Genomic DNA, 18,036 nt, shown 5'->3' on the forward strand with positions numbered 1-18,036 from the left:
GATCCCAAATTACCGTTTACATTAGCCACAGATGCAAGTCCTTATGAAGTAGGCGCAGTATTATCGCATATTTATCAAGATGACACTGAACGAGCTGTACAATACGCACAAACTTTTTCTAATACACAGAAATCATATTCCCAAATAGACAAAAAAGCTTAGCTATTATATTCAGTATAAAAATATTCTATCAATATTTATACGGCGGACACCTTATATTAATAACGGATTATTGTTCACTATCACAAATCTTTGCTCTGCAAAAAAGTCTTCCTGTTTTTGTGCTGAAGAATGAGAATGCAAAATATGCCCTGTTTTTAACGTTAGGATTTAACTCGATTAAATATCGAAAATCAGAACTACATACAAACGCAGCTTGCCTATCACATTTTCCTATAAAGGACAATAATACGAACTATGATATTGTCGATGTCTTTCAATTAAATATCATCAAAACCTTGCCTATTACAATTACCGACTTAAGAACAGTAACAACAAAAGACGCGAAATTATACGAATCGTTAGCATTCGGAAAGAAACGGAAAAATGCAATAATTTCAAAATAGATACACAAGAATTTATATTGCAGAACGGAGTAATTCTTAAAGATCACAGAGCAGTTATTTCTCAGTTACTACGTAACAAAATATTACAAGAATTATATGGGACATTTCGGTGTAGTTAGAATAAAAAATTTAGCCAGAGGTTACGTTTGGTGGCCAAATATCGATAAAGATATCGAATTATTAGCAAAAAATTGTAAAGACTGTAATGCTTTCCGAAATAATCCTACAAAAATAAAATCACATGAGTGGAAACCCTCTATAACTGCCTTTGAAAATGTACATGTTGACTTCGCGGGTTCATTTCTAAGACGCTACTTTTTTATTTTGATAGACTCATACACGAAATGGCCAGAAATGCTAATCGTTAAGGACATTACAGCAAAAATAACAATTAATTTATGTAGGAAAATCTTTGCCACGTTTGGAATTCCAAAATACTTTGTGTCTGATAATGCGAAAACTTTTACCTCTACCGAATTCACGTCATTTCTAAAAGTAAATGGAATTTACGTAAAAGCTTACAGTACTGTATAACCCATCAAATGGTCAAGCAGAAAGAATTGTACAAACTCTCAAAAATTCATTACGTCCTATGCGAAGCAAGTGTACATATAATGTTACAACAAATGCTTATACAATATAGTAGTGCTCGGAGTTAGTTGCCCTTTTCAGGCCAATATCTCAAGCGACGTCTCACTACCATTCGAAGCTCAACGGATGAGCCGCTCGTGCGTGTAACGCTATGCTTTAGGAGCGACCCAATCTAAAAAAATATGCTAGGATCGTATCTTCCGCCAAATCGTCGTTAAAATTTGCTTTGCCGATATTATTACATATTATTATTATATTATTTCTTAAATATATTATTATAACATATATAATATTAATAATAGACAAATTATCTGGCTTAAACTGGACATCGTAGTCCTTGAGATGTGTCGGTAGTTTACGCGATCTTAGTATCAGAATCCGTCTTGGTATCGCCGCTATGGGTTTTATTTCTCATTTTGAGGTGCTTTCTTGTGCATTTGATATTTAAACAGGCATATATGCTTTGGAAGTATCTCGTTTCAAACATACTTAATCTATTATTACGGATCAATCCCAAAATATAACAATCACCAACTTTTAGCCAGACGCACGTCAGTGCACCGTCATAAAAGTACGAACCTATGCAACGGAAAGCGTAATGCGAAACGAGAGCAGAACCAATCACAAGCGTAATGAAAACTGCAGAATGCTCGTGATTGGTTGCGCTCTCGTTTCGCGTTACGCCATTCCGTTGCATGAGTTTGCATCTTAACAACTGGCGCTTACGCACACTACTAGGTTCACCGTGCTTCCGGCTAAAGATTGGCGATGATTGGTCAGACTTTATTCAATAATGATTTCTTTATTAAGCGTTATACAAAAATAATGGTTCAGAAAAATAATTCTTTTCGACTCAATTTGATCCAATCTACCTCCACCTTTCGTTTGGTCACTTACATATCGGACATGTATATACTCCATGACAAAAATTTGAATACGAGTATCCCAGGTAGCAATTTAATAGCAAATTGTTACCAATTTGGCATCAAATTTGGTCAAAATTTGGTTACAAATCCGGTGCCATCTATTTTCGCAATAAGCTCGTATTTTGCTGGCAAAGCTTGCTGGCATAATCTGACAGCAAATTGATGGCAAAATCCGAATAACGCTTGACATGATTTGACAAATTGGCGGTAAAAATCGAACAAGATCTGCGCAGAGCAATCTGATAGCAAATTGGCAGCAAAAACTGAACAAAATCTGCAGCTTTTGATTATTCATATATAAAATGTATATGTAAGTGATATGTGAGTTTAAAGTCTTAATTCTAAGTAGCAAAATGACGATAAAATTTGGTCACAAAATGATTAATTAGGGCTGCATTCCAAAACGTACTCTCCGAGGAATATTTTACTCGATGACCCATTCCGAAACTTTCTTAAGCGTTTCTGATTGATTCCAAGCCAGTTCCAAAATTTACCTCGCAGAGGAAATATTTCATCGTTTTGGAACGTAGACTAGATATCCTAATAGATCTCATGAAATACGAAAAGGACGTCATATGTCATATTCATGGAAGATTATTTTTTTTACAGCAAAAATATGATCAATTATAATATTAATATATAATAATAATATATTAATAAGTTAAAAACATGGATAAGTTTAAATAATTTAATTTATTATATTAAAGTCTTTTTTTTGGATAGAAGTTCAAATAAGTGAGAAACCAACAGTTATCTATCCGATTTTTCAAAAATTAATTTATCTGAATTCCTATTATAAGAATCATGTCTAAAATTGAGCTAATAGAAGTAGATATTATAATATTATTATTATATTTTGCATTGCAGGTTTTATATACACTCATAATAAAAACTTGAATACAAATATAGATAGTAGAATTCCTATAGATAGAATCTATACCTGGCCACGGTGCGTGTTCCTTTTTATTAATCAAAATAAAGTTTGGAAAAACATAATGAAACCAGTAGAAAGTATTCTGAAAAGTAATTTAAAATAAATAATAATTTCAAAAAAAGTAAAATAAAAAAATTACAAACAATTTATATTTATTTAAATATGAAACAAACATTACTTAATATAAACATTTTGTACTTTTTTATACATTTTTAAATTAAAAAGAAAAATTAATTTGAACATAACAAAAATATAATAATACTTTATAATAATATAATAATATTTCATAATAATATAATATACCTTAATAATAATATAACAATATTTGTTGTTTCCGTGATAATACAGAGGGCAACATGGGTCATGGATATCGATATCATTCTTTTATTTTCACATATACTTACTCCACTTCCGTTTTGTGTTCTTATTGTAACTGCGTGTACGCAGTGTAATAAAAGACTTTATCCTTGTTATAAAGCATCGCTTTCAAATAATCAATTAAACAACAGGTTATGGGCCTAGGATCCTAACAGCATCGAATCTGAATCGACGTAATAAGTAAAAAGAAAGGGTAAATTCCGGACACATGGTGAAAGTCAAAACTAACCTCTCAAAAAAAGAGGAACAAGCTGATTATCATGACCACACAGTGAATATCGAAAAATTAAATAAAGAAAATTTCGATACATGGAAGTTACAAATAGGGGCGATCTTAATAAAAAATGATCACTGGGCGTATGTCAACCGAAGCAAGCCCGCCCCGGAACCAGAAATCGCAGAAGGCAATGTTGTAACAAACGCTGCCAAAATTGAAGCCTGAAAAACGGCCGACCAAAAGGCAAGGGCAGATATAATTGTGCCCATCGGAGCTGTGTCACATAAAACACTGCACAACCTCGAACGAAGTGTGGAGAAAACTCGAAGAAGTATGTCATTCCAGAAGACCCGCGCGTAAGGCAACTTTATTAAAATAGTTATTATTTGTAAAAATGAAAGACGGTGAAAACATGATGGATCATTTAAACACTTTTTTGGTACTGTTAGCTATACTTTTAGCCATACTGCTATTATATAGTATACTTGACAGTTACGAAAATTTTCGCTATGCTATTGAGGCGAGAGATGAACTGCCAGCGCCTGAAGCGTTAAAGATAAAGTTAGTGGAAGAATTCAGTGCAAGAAAAGAAATAATTATTCAATCGAGTCAACAAACCCAAGGTACTTTCTTCATAAGAACATTTGGAGATCGAAGTCAATGTTTTCAACGCAAAGATGATTCGCAAAAGAACACTGGAACCAAAACAATTGACTCGAATAATTCTAATGGACAGAGAAAAACTTAGAAATGCAATTTTTACAAAAAGGTAATAGGACATAAAGCAACAGATTGTTGGAAAAAGGCTGAAAAACAAAAGGAAAATAAACAAAGTGCTTCACAAGCAGAAGAAGATGCATTCTTTGCAGCTGTTACGTCAAGACTGGAAGAAAAAACCTCAATCGCAGTAGCATTGAACATTGAAGAAAAGTCTAATAACTGATGCGTAGACAGTGGAGCAACCTCACACATATGTCATGACAAGGAAAAGTTCTCAGAGATGACCTCCGTAATAAATCAGAGGGAACGTCTAACAGTAAATGGAACAACTGAAGTGATAGGTAGGAGTACGGTTCATTTAACAATATCAAATGATAAAACTGAAAAGAAAATATGGTTAGATAATACTCTGTACGTACCTGATTTAAAAATTAATCTTCTCTCTATTTCAAAGACAACCACCAACGGATATGAGGTTAGCTTCAATCACAACCAAGCTGTAATAAGAAATTCTTTTGGAGAACCTGTAGTTACCGCTAAAAGAAGAGGAGTTGTATTTTGTAGAAGACATAATTGAAAGCGCGGCAATGGCAAAGCTCAAAATAAACGAAGTCGGAGAATGGCACAAGCGGACATCTTAATGAGAAAGATTTAAAAAATTTAATTTCTAAAAATATGGTTCAAGGAATACAACTGAAGCAAATGGATTCAATACCAGTTTGCGAAACCTGCATAAAAGGGAAACAATGTGCAACATCATTCCCGCAAGCATCAAACTATAGGAGAGAAGCTCACTTGCGCACAGTACAATTGGACACGTTGCAATTGCGCACTGTGATATTAGACACAAAGTTGCGCACCGTTCGATTGGACACATTTCAATTGCGCACAATTCGTTTGGACACATTTCATTTGTGCACCGTTCAATTAGACACGTTGTTTTTGGACACAACAGATGTTTTTGTATAATTTAAAATACATACATACGCATGTATGCATGTATAATTTTGAAATTTTTTTGACATTTATTATTAACTTCATTTGGTAAATAAACGTTTGTTACAGTTCGTTTACACAGTTTTTTTGCGTAAATTTCTTTTGCGCACATTTCTTTGCGCACATTTCTTTTGCTATACTTTGTAAGTTGTAAAGCGAGGTCTACCCTGTCTACCGGCAGGGAGGGTGCGGGAAGGGGGCCGAAGACCCCTCTTGCACTCCCCCCGTGTGTGTGTGTGTGTGTGCGTACTTGAGAAATGTGCACAAAAGAAATGTGCGCAAAAGAACTGTGTGTAAACGAACTGTAATAAACGTTTATTAACCAAATGAAATTAATAATAAATGTCAAAAAATTTCAAAATTATATATGCACACATGCGTGCGTGTATATTTTAAATTATACAAAAATATGTGTTGTGTCCAAAAGCAACGGTGTCCAATTGAATAGTGCGCAAATGAAATGTGTCCAAACGAACTGTGCTCAAATGAAATGTGTCCAATCGAACGGTGCGCAACTTTATGTGTCTAATAACACAGTGTGCAATTGCAACGTGTCCAATTGTATTGTGCGCAAGTGAAGGCTTCTCAAACTATAGAAGTAGAAAGGTGCTGGAACTCGTTCACTCAGATGTTTGCGGTCCTACGAAAACAAAATCAATCGGCAGACAACACACTTTGCGACCTTCATCGATGACAAATCAAAGTGGGTAGATGTTTACTTCTTAAAGATAAAAAATGATGTCAAAGAGGCGTTCCTGAAACATAAAACATTGATAGAAAATCAGACAGAATGCAAGATAAAGACTTTGCGAACTGACAACTTGAATACTGCGGACCAGAATTTACACAAGAGAACGAGCTGGGATAAGAAGAGAACGCACAGTCGCACATACATTCCAACAGAATGATATGGCTGAAAGAATGAATAGGATGTTAGTGGAGATGGCAAGATGCTTGATGTTACAAAGTAAATTGCCCCATTTCTGGGCTGAAACAATTGCAACTGCATATATAAGACTGCACTTGCATATATAAGAAACCGGTGTCCCACAAGAAGTTTAGAAGACTCAACACCGTTCGAAGCCCGATTTGGAATTAAGCCCGATGTTTCTAACTTTAGGACATTTGGATGCAAAGCATTTGCGTTGGACAAAATCCCAAACAAAGGTAAATTTGAACCAAAAGAATGTATTTTTGTAGGATATTTAAGTGAATCTAAGGCATATCGTTGGGATTCAGTATCAAAGAAAATCATTCAAAGCAGAGATGTGAAATTCATCAAAGATTCAACTAACTTAGAAGCTATAGATAACTCAGCCAAATTTATGGAAGTTGAAATATCTCTGGAAAACAATCTGGAACAAATAAAAGAAAATAATTCTGAAGAAAAAGAAAGAAATAGTCTAGAGAAAATGGAAGAAGACGATCCAAGAGAAATGAAAGAAGATGATCTAGAGACTACAGAAAAAGAACCATGCAAGAACCCGACAAAATAACTAAACTAAATAAAATCGACAAGATTGCAGAAATTTAACCTGCTCCGTTTAAGAGGGGGCTGGGACGTCCTAAAAATATAAAAACGGGTGAGTAAGGAAGACCGCAAAAACTATACAATTTAATGAAAACTCAACCAGAATCAGGAGTCTATTCAAACGACAAGACGGAGTCACTGTATGATGAAGAAATTAATCCAAGTGTCGATGAAGCGTTAGCTGAAGCACACGCGAGTGAATGGAAAGAAGCGATGCAATCTGAGTTCGACGCACTAAAGCAGAATAATGCTTGGTATTTAGACCGAAAAATAAAAGACCAAAAAATAAAAATGTCATAGAATGTTGATGGGTGCTGCAAACTAAATACAAAACAGACGGAAGCGTGGAACGAAAAAAGCGCACCTGGTAGCAAAAGAATATTCACAACGATTAAGAATAGATTTCTAAGAAACATTCGCACCGTTGCAAGACAAAGCTCAATAAGAATTCTAGTCGCAATTGCAGCACAATTGGAACTTACTCTCTATCAACTCGATGTCGTGATGGCATACATCAATGGAGATTTGGAAAAAGAAATACTCATGGAGCAGCCCAATGGTTTTATCGAACCCAGAAAAGAAAATATGATTTGCTCGCTGAGAAAATGTCTGAAACAGTCTGAAGCAATCGGGACGCCAACGGTTTAAAAAATTGGATAAACAACTAAAAGAGTTTGGACTTAAATCTTTAGTTACTGAAAAATGTATATACATCATGAAGATCGACATCTATCTAGTCGTTGTTGTATACGTGGATGACATTATTGTTGGAGCTAATAGTCCTGACGTATACCAAAGATTAAAAGAAAATTTAACTAGTAAATTTAAAATGAAAGATCTCGGAATTTTACATTATTGTCTTGGAATTGAATTCAAGCAAGAAAGGTCGAATAAATCTGTGATGATGATCCAAAAGAAGTACCTTCAGAACATACTAACGACATATAGCATGTAGGAAGCAAAACCAATGGCGACACCCCTCGATGGAAATAGCAAATTAAGTAAAGACATGGGACCGATGAAGAAATCGTCGAGATGAAGAACATCCCCTATCAGTCATTGATAGGATCACTGATGTATTTGGCTGTTTCGACTCGTCCGGATATATCTTATGCAATCAGCATCTTAAGTCAATTCAACACGAATTCAGGAAAAGTCCATTGGAATGCTGCTAAGCGTGTCTTGAGATACCTGAAAGGTACACTCAACTACAGTCTGGTATATACCCACACGAAACATGGCATCCATTAGACGTCCATATAGCATCCATAGCTCCATGCGACATCTATTTCCATAGTGGATATTGTATAGATTTCTAATAAAAATTTATATTATCTCCACGGTAGATGTCGTCTATAAATCCATAGATATCCCTTAGACATTTGTTACCTCACCAAAGTTAGCCCCCCCAGGTTGATTATTATGGATTTTTTTTACCAATCATTCAATCGTTGATTGCTAATGTTTGGTACCGCATTCAAAATGTTTGGTAGTTGCCCGTTTATTTAAAAAAAATTGTTAAGTAATTTTTAATTTTTTCTTAACCATTCCTTCCTCCATTGTTACAGGTTGACCAATCAGAACAAAGCAGTTTAATAGTTGATTGGGCAACTGTCGACCATAACTCCAATTGCAACCGAATTCGCAACCAAATAGAACTATACGAAAAGTTTGTTCTTAAGTGAATCTAACGCAAAAGAGGAGAGATATAAGGCTATAGTACATAAAAATACTAAAAACTAAAATACGCGACAGCCGAATTTAAACGTTGCTTAAGTTTCAATAGATCTGCCTTAAGGCCATTGCACGTTAAAAAATTTTAGTCGTAATCATAAAGCCATAAGTAAATCAACCAATTACAGTTCAAACATTCTTATTGTGTTTTAGAATGTTCGACTGTGATTGGTCAATTCGCTTATGTCTTAAATCTTAGCCCTGATCTACAATAGTAAGCTTTAAGCCATATAAAATTAACTAATCACAATTAAATATAAAAAAATAATCAAATATGATTGGTTAATTTTTTATTGTAGATTCGGCCTTAATGTTCGGCCATGATTGGTCAAGTTACTTATGTCTTAAGGCTATTGCTCGTTAAAAAATTTTAGTCGTAATCGTAAGGCCGTAAGCAAATTGACCAATCACAATCAAACATTCTAATCATAATAAGAATGTTTGAACTGTAATTGATTGATTTACTTACGGCTTTACGATTACGACTAAAATTTTTTAACGTACAATGGCCTTTACGGAAAGTGTGTGCGATCGGCTTAAAATTCTGTATAGATAAAATTTTTAAGTCTTATTGCTTAAGTATTTTTATATACCATAGCCTTATATCTCTCCTTTTTTGCGTTAGATTCACTTAAGAACAAACTTTTCGTATAGTTCTATTTGGTTGCGAAATCGGTTGCGATTAGAGTATGGTCGACAGTTGCCCAATCAACCGTTAAACTGCTTTGTTCTGATTGGTCAACCTATAACAATGGCGGAAGGAATGGTTAAGAAAAAATTAAAAATTTCTTAACAATTTTTTTTAAATAAACAGGCAACTACCAAACATTTTGAATGCGGTACCAAGCATTAGCAATCAACGATTGAATGATTGGTAAAAAAAATCCATAATAATCAAACTGGAGGGGCTAAAAAAAGATTAAAAGTTTATTTTTTTGTGAAAAAACGGAAAATTACCAAATGTTTTGAATGCGATACCAAACACTACCAAACAATCACCAAATGATTGGTAAAAAAGGTTTCATAATAATCAAAGTGGAGGGGCTAACTTTGATGAGGTATATTTGTTATGGATGTATGATAGATTTATACACATATATTTCTAACCAAATAAAATTTAATTTTTATTTAAGCGTTATTTAAAATTCTCAGCAATGTTTTGAGAAAAATTTAATAATATATATATATATATATATATATATATATATATATATATATATTAATTATAGACAATATATTATTTATAGACAATTTAAATTTATTAAAAATTTTACTAAACTTTAATAATCAGCATAATTTTTATACTAAGATAAAAAATTTCTTTGATATCAAAATATTTTACAAAATCCACATAATATATATCATCAATTTAACAAAGAAAACTGAAGAAAGAAAATTCCTAATTTATAAATTAAAATTACAGATTTCTGAATTATATAATTGGTTTATATTTTTATGAAATCAAAAATATATTTTTAGTTGTTTTTTTACGCACAAAAATAGATAAATAGATAAATAAAATATATCCAATTGCCTAAATAATTACATTAAAAACAACTAATATATTTTTGATTTTATGAAATAAATTTCTTGATACAATTGGTACGCACACAAAAAAATAAAATAGTATTAATTTAATGAATTTATAAATGATAGTTTAGTTTTTAATTTTTGTAGAAAAACATCTATAATAAATCTATGTAGTTATAAGATTGATGCAATCACTTTAAATTGTACATAAAATGATAACATTCTACGGAGATTAACAAACTTATCATTAATCTCCCAATTAGACATTAAAATATTCGTCCAAACTCATTTCATTAATATATTCTTAAGATTCTCTAGAAATATTGCACGTAATGTTATATTAATATTCATATAACATGCCACAAATCTCCTAATATTATTTTTATTAAGAAACTCTTACAAAAAATATTATTTAAATTTTAATATAAATTTAAATATAAATATTATTTATATTAAAATACATTGGCAAAAATCGATTAATCACTATTTTTAATCGTACTTTCACCAATTGAATAGTTCAAACTTTTGTTTCAATGTATATGGTATCTCACAAAAAATCCATAAAATCAAATAAAATGAGCTCTTTATTAGCGTATTTTTAAAAATATAAGATCTATATATTGTATACATTGTATATATATATATTTTTTTTTTAAGTAAACCACGGATGATTTTAACTTTTTTGAACATTTATATCTGAGGAATGTGTCCCTCACAGCATTGAACATTGCAATAAAATTATAGGGAGGTTACAAACTCACACATTTTAATGATCACATTACTGATATTTACCACTTACTTTACAATAAAATCTTTATAATATTGTTGGAAAATTAGTGGAATCTTATTTTAATATTTCAGCGAACTTACGCACAATCATTTCACTTTTCGCGTATGCTGAAAATATTACAAAACTATAAAAAATTGTTTAATATTAATAATTGATGTGCATATTTTTATAGATTTAAAAATATCATTTATTTAATATTTCATGAGAAATGTTACTGCGCGTAACATTTCAAAAACTTTACAAAAAAAATATGTAGTATTCAATTGCTTGTTCATTTGTTTACCGCTATGTGACGTGTGATGCATCTATCTCGCATTTGACATTCAGTCATGAGAATTATATAAAGTTTGTAAAGAGCAATTGGCAGAAGATTAAAAATGTAACTATTTCTATCAGTCTAATTTCTTATACATTCTTACCAAAAGAAATTCAGATATTGGGACTGATCGTTTCTTAAAAATTGGGCAGATAAACGTCCGATAAAATTATAAAATTATTCTTTATTCTCTATTTAAGATGTAAAATTATATATATATATATATTTTTTTTTTCCAAAAATACATTATTAAAGAGATTTTAAAGAGTTTTATTTAATTTTATATATTTTCGTGAAATATATTGAAGAAAAGAAAATTCGAACTATTCAATTATTAGTGAAAAAATTTGATTGGTTGAAAATCAATAGTGTTTAATTGATTTTTGTCAATATTTTTTTGTAAGGGTTCTTTAATAAAAATAATATTAGGAGATTTGCGACATATTATATGAATATTAATACAGCGTTACGCGCTAGATCTCTAGGATGATAATGGAATATGTTTGGATGATGTACATTTTCATATTGCTGAGAGGTTAATGGCATGTTTCTCCGTGGAATGTTACCATCTTACAATTTAAAGTGACTCTAACAACTTCTTATTGAAATGTTGATTTGTTATGAGGGATTTATTCAGCAAAGTTTCATGAAATATGTATGATTATACCATGTGACGTCCATGTGACATCTATAAATACGTCTAATAAATATCGAATGGAAGGAAGAAATGCGGAACTGTGGATTTCTAGTAGATGTCTATAAGAGATTACATAGACGTCTAATAGAGGTTTTGAATCTCTATGATGGATCTCTACTGGACATTTATTAGAGGTTGTTGTTCCGTGTAGGTACAAAGAGCGAGATTCCATTGATAGGATTTGTCGATGCCGATTGTGGTGGAAATGTCGATGATCGCGTTTTCTACACCGGATTTGTTTTTAAGCTAGCCAACACCGCAATAACATGGAAAGCAAGAAAACAAAAATCAATTGCATTATCAAGCACTGAAGCGGAGTATATGGCCTTAACCAAGGCAGCTAAAGAAACTGTATACTTACGAAATTTGTTGGAAGAAATGTGTTACATGGAACGTCAATCCAAACCAATCACAATCTATTGTGACAATCAAGGTGCTCAAAAATTAATGCTCAATCCAATGTACCATTCACGTACCAAACATATAGATATTCGGAATCACTACGTGAGGGATGTCTTTAAAAGCGGAAAGTTGGACGTGAGCTACGTGCCCACTGAGCTGATGATCGCAAATGTACTTACTAAGAGTTTATTCAAATTAAGCCACCAGATGCATCAAGGAATTCGGTCTGAAGAATGTTGAAGACGACCCGCGTTGAGAGGGGGTGTTGTTATATAACCGCGATAACACAAAGAGCAACACAGGTCCCGGATATTTACCATTCTTTTATTTTCACATATACTTACTTCACTTCTGTTTTGTATTCTTATTGTAACCGCGTGTACGTAGTATAATAAAAGACTTTATCCTTGTTATAAATAAAGCATCGCTTTCAAATAATCGATTAATACAACAATATTATTATAAAAAAATAAACTTTAAACTTTATAACATTACTTAATCATAGAATGCATGACCATTGTTTTACTGTTATACAGGGTGTCTGATAATAATCGCCTCACCCGTAATGTGCAGATAGAGCAAATTAAACCAAACAGAAAAGTCCTTTACCATTTTTTTGTACAACACTTAATAAAAGAATTATTGAGTAAAATCTGGCCAATCATCTTTAGCTGGGCGCACGTCAGTGACCCGCGCGCTTGATAATGTGCTTGAGTGCTCAGCTGTTTATGATGGCCGACGTGCGCCCGGCTAAAAATCGGCGATGATAGGCCAAACTTCACTCAATAATAACTCTTTTATTAAGTGTTATAGAAAAAATGGTACAGGACTTTTCTGTTTGATTTAATCCGCTCTATCTGCACATTACGGGTGGAACAATTATTATCACACATCCTATATATTGATTTGACTAGTCGGCCTTTGGTACATGCAATTTTTATTTCTGTATAAAATAAATCGTTTCTTAATTTTTAAACTTAATTGATGACAATTATATTATAATAAGATTATTATAATAAGATTTGCTCATGAAATATTTTTTACTTTTTTCATGATAAAATTAATTAAATTACATTTAATATTATTTTAATGTGGCAAATATTGCCGAATAATAAATTCTATGGCAATAAAATATTCAAAAACATCTGTGGTAGCAAAAAATAATGTATTGTTCCAAAATTTTAAATGCACAAATTTTATATATTTAATATTTACATTATATTCAGTTGTGCCTGCAGAAGTTAAACAAATCGCACATATTGCACTTTTATCTGTAGCAATACTATGAATAATATAACCAGCTATATTATATAATACATTTAATTCGATGTTATTAAAATATAATATAGATAATTTTACTTATTTTTATTATCAATTTATAATAAAAGATTTTATTTTATAAACACAATTGTACACTACACTCAACTACACTTTGTATACACATCGCCGCCATGTTTTTTCAAAATTTATCGAGTGGCCGGACTTTTTGTATAGGAATTCTAATAGATAATGAATTATGGCGCCGCATAGCGGTAGCAAACAACTGAACTATACTATTTCAAATAATAGTTAATTTTGTAATAAGCTATAGATTTTGTTCAATTTTTGCTGCCAATTCGTTAGATTTTGCTCAGTTTCTGTCAATAATCTGATGTCAGTCATATGAGCAAGTTTTGTTCGATTTTTGCCATCAATTTGCTATCAGACTACATATTATTTAGATCGTTTTTTGATATCAATTTGCTATCAAATTACGTTACATAAATCTCTTGTTCGGATTTTAGCAACAATTTGTTTTCAAGTTAGTAGGTTTACTCATATTCTGCCGTTGATTTGTTATCAAATTATGTCAGCAGATTTTACATTTCCAGACTTCAAACTCATATATGATATATTAACAGAAATTTGTTCTTGATAATACGAAGTAGATACTAGTGTATGACCACAATATTTTATGAGATATATTTTATGAGATTATTTTTCCAACAACAGAATTTTTGTTTCTATTATGATATACTGGATATTCATTCAATTTAAACATCAAAACTTTAGAAATATAGGAAGTAGAGGAAGTAGGGGACCGATAAACTAATGACGTTTTCGAAATGTAGCAGGTTTAATCGTTCTGAGGACGATTAATGACGTCATTACATCGTCTCTTCCAATAAAACTTGAATTCGTAATAAAATATAGTGATTAATTGATCCGGATTGAATTAACCCATTCAATCAAAAACGCAAAACGCTTTAAGGAAAAGTCCTTTGAAAATTTGCTCGTTTTTGCTTTGTTTAAAAAAAAATCGCAAAAAAAGAAACAAAAAATTTTCTAGAAAACAACATAAAATTATTAGATTTATCAAAAAGTATCATAAAATAATAATTATAAAGATAATAGTTATAAATTTCATGATGTCGCTTGTCGCAGCAATGAGTGGTCACGTGACTAAATTCTCTTCCATTTTGTCAATTGCCGAGCGACGCCGTTGAAAAATTGGATTGAACCCAATTTTTAACGATGTCGCTCTCACGCAATAATTGTGAAACATGGAACTGCTGAAGATAACAATAAATAAATAAATAAAGGTTTCTTATATTTATTAGATTAAAATACCAAGATTAAATTAATTAATAATTACTAATTAATAAATAAATAATTATAAAAATTAAATAATTATTAATTATTTATTAATTATTATTTATTAATTATTAATTCTGATGTTATTCTCAGGTACAGATACATAGTAAAATCCATATTCATATTTTGTGAATAGATCAATCCAAAATTTTTTCATATATTTCTTTTTAAATTTATACCTTCATTGATGCATACAGCTATTATTAGTTTATTTTGCCATCGCTCCTCTTTGTTTTTTATTATGCGCAATTGCGACAAGTTGACAGGTCCACTCGTGATACCTTTTTTGATACGACATTTTGCAGTATTTATTTTACGCAACATCAATTTAATTGTCAAAAATTTATCGCCATTTACTTAGGCCATTTGCATAAGCGACAATCCAAGTTAGTGACATATGAAATCACATGACTCATTTGTTGCTGAATATGGGCGACGAGCGACACTATGAACACGTACTGTAAAGCATGAAATTAGAAAAGAGAATGAATTAAAATACTCCTGAAATAAAATTAGAAAATTAGAGAATTAGAGAATTGTAAATAAATACGCTACAATGTAAAATATTATCTCTAATCAAATTTTGTCTCAGGAGGATTTTAATTCACTCTCTTTTCTTAAATCCATGACTTACAACTTTATTTCGTAGTATTTTTCGATAAACCTAATAATTTTAGTGTTTTGTTTTGCTTTCGAATTTTTTTATCAAAATAGAAAGAAGAGATAATTTTAATCCTAGATAATTTTGTCCTAGAAGTAATCCTAGATAATTTTATCCTAAAATGCTAGCAATATGCCAACAAATTTAATCATGACTTTGCAGCAGATTCCGTTCTGCGTCTCTATTAAGCTTGACTTCTGGCAGCACAGCTTGCCGATACAATATAACAAAGAAAATAAAATAAAAATCGAGTATTATTTGCTTTTACATCGTGACGGCAGATAAATATCGAATGAAGTCTGCCAGCATATCAGGTCTGACAGCAGAAATGCAGCAGAAATCAAGCATGGCCTACTGTTACAAGACGGCAGAAACGTAGCAGAAATCGAGTCTGCTGTCACAATATATGACGACAAAAATACAATAAAAAAAAACACATCTGCAAAATGTAGTTACTAATATAGATGTAATAAAATTTAAATATTAGCAATTATAAATATTTAATTAAATATATAAATTTATTAATTAAATATATAAATAAATGATTAATTTATTAATAACTCATAAATTGTATAAAATTTATATAAGAATTCTTATTTTATTTTAAACAATTAATTTTCTATTGATTTATTCAGTTTCCAAACTTTCAATTTAATAGTCTAAGTCCTTTATTAGAATTTAGAAATTAAGCTAATAAAAATAAATATTACGGCTGCACATAGGACTAGGACGCGGTAACGCTTAGTGCGTTGTCGTATTTTATATGCAGAAGCTATTACACATTTTTAATTTTGTTCTAGCCGTACTTTGCAATCTTTATATTTGCCTACAGAACAGAATTTGTAACAGAAACTTGAATACGAGATAGATATATCATATAGCGGTAAACGAAAGAACTATATCTTGATATAACAGATCTTAAAATTGATGTGATTCTGTTATTGTTTTATGACAACAGATCATGCTGTGTTTCTGTTATTATCTTTTGAGATGGCACATCATGCTTAATCTTTCCAACATTTCTGCCATTACGTCGTGCTTGCAAATGAACTCGATTTCTGACAATATTCTGTCGACGTAGCATAACGACGTGTCATGTTATGTTCAATTTTTATTTAATTTCTATTGATATATTGTGTCAACATGCAATGCTTAAGATCTATTGTTTTCATAATAAGAATTGTTACTTAAATTTTGCAGCACTTTTTATATTATATCATGACATAGAGACTGTTTGTTTTCTGCTATATTTCTGTCAACATTAATTAAAATGGCAGATCATGTTAAATTTCTGCCAGAATTTTGTTAATATAATATGTAGTGCACAATTTCCAATACGTGATATTATAAACTTGACTATCTGGGGTATTGCTGTCTTAGTCTTCTTGCTGTTTGGGCTAATACCAAAAGTGAAGAATATTGAAATGGAATTTCTTTGATCTCAATTAAAGTAGTTATCTCGCGACAATCCAAATTTTTATACTCTAAATCAACGTTACAAAATCCGATTACCTATGGTTACCAATTTAAAACTTTTGGACATTCTGTACGCTATTGCCAAATTTTGCCTCAAATTGCCCGCAACGTTCATCACGAGTATCATCTGTCTTTGTTTAATTTTCGGTAAATAACAAAATGAAATGATACTATAAGGTCTTTTTATTATTGTATTTCTAAAACTAAACGATCAATTATTTTGATTTTTTTTAAAAAGAATTCCTAAAGTGTTCTTCTACTTTGTATTAGTTTTTCATCCTACTTGTTATTTTTTTTAATTATTAAAATTTAAAATACAAGATTTTCGTACGTTTTGTGTACGCAATACGTGTATAAAAACATGCAATTTTTGATAGCGATTATTTCGCGTTCGAGACAGTCAATTACTTTTAAGTATAAACGTGTAGATACCACATTTGTTACGTAACGTATAGTTAAGTTTTCAAATTTTTCTTGTTAATTGCCATTTGCGAGACAACTACTTTAAAGAAGATTTAACAGCACATTGAATTTGTACATATACTTATATACTTACACACAAAACAAATGCAATAGGTTTCGAAGAAAACACTGTTTTAAATCGAGGAAAATGACAGGTCAATGCAGATCACTAAGAAATTGCAAGTAATATTAGACTGAAAAAGTTATCCTAACTTTACCCGAAGCCACATAAGCAATGGACCACGTGACTACTTCCTATATACCCCGTGTTCCGATATTATTACCAGTATTAAAAATAATGTACGTGACATAAACTATAGATTTTCAGTAGTGACAGTAATATCAGAATATGACTATTATATGTATGTAAAGCGATAACCAAACGACTACCCTGCTAATTTTAACCGTCAGTTAATCTAACCAGACTTCGTGAAATTAGCCCTTGATGCGCGGCTCACCATACATGCATCCGGCT

General features: G+C 31.3%; 2 protein-coding genes across 3 annotated transcripts in view; one reads left to right on the forward strand and one right to left on the reverse strand.

Moving 5' to 3' along the window:
- The window catches only part of LOC126856012 (glutathione S-transferase theta-1-like), a 36,447-nt gene extending 18,634 nt beyond the window's left edge, over window positions 1-17,813 (reverse strand). Inside the window, exon 1 of one of the 2 annotated variants that reach the window (XM_050604169.1) lies at window positions 17,656-17,813. The gene's annotated coding sequence lies outside the window, so the exon portion shown is untranslated. Of the gene's footprint in view, window positions 1-12,287; window positions 12,476-17,655 lie in introns of those variants that run through there. The other variant, XM_050604170.1, reaches the window with a different exon arrangement.
- Window positions 7,895-12,568, forward strand: LOC126856068 (uncharacterized). The gene is made up of 2 exons (XM_050604240.1): window positions 7,895-8,057; window positions 12,078-12,568. Exons 1-2 carry the CDS (start codon window positions 7,895-7,897, stop codon window positions 12,566-12,568), a joined length of 654 nt encoding a protein of 217 aa, XP_050460197.1.
- Window positions 17,814-18,036: the final 223 nt, after the last annotated feature.

This window comes from Cataglyphis hispanica, chromosome 17 (assembly GCF_021464435.1).
Source record: "Cataglyphis hispanica isolate Lineage 1 chromosome 17, ULB_Chis1_1.0, whole genome shotgun sequence".
Classification (NCBI taxonomy): domain Eukaryota; kingdom Metazoa; phylum Arthropoda; class Insecta; order Hymenoptera; family Formicidae; genus Cataglyphis; species Cataglyphis hispanica.

Bases quoted from the DNA above. Each gene is read 5' to 3' on its own strand.
- LOC126856068 (XM_050604240.1), top strand. From the start codon at position 7,895: ATGAAGAACATCCCCTATCAGTCATTGATAGGATCACTGATGTATTTG. The intron at 8,058-12,077 runs GTACACTCAACT...TGTTCCGTGTAG, and splicing joins TGTCTTGAGATACCTGAAAG to GTACAAAGAGCGAGATTCCA.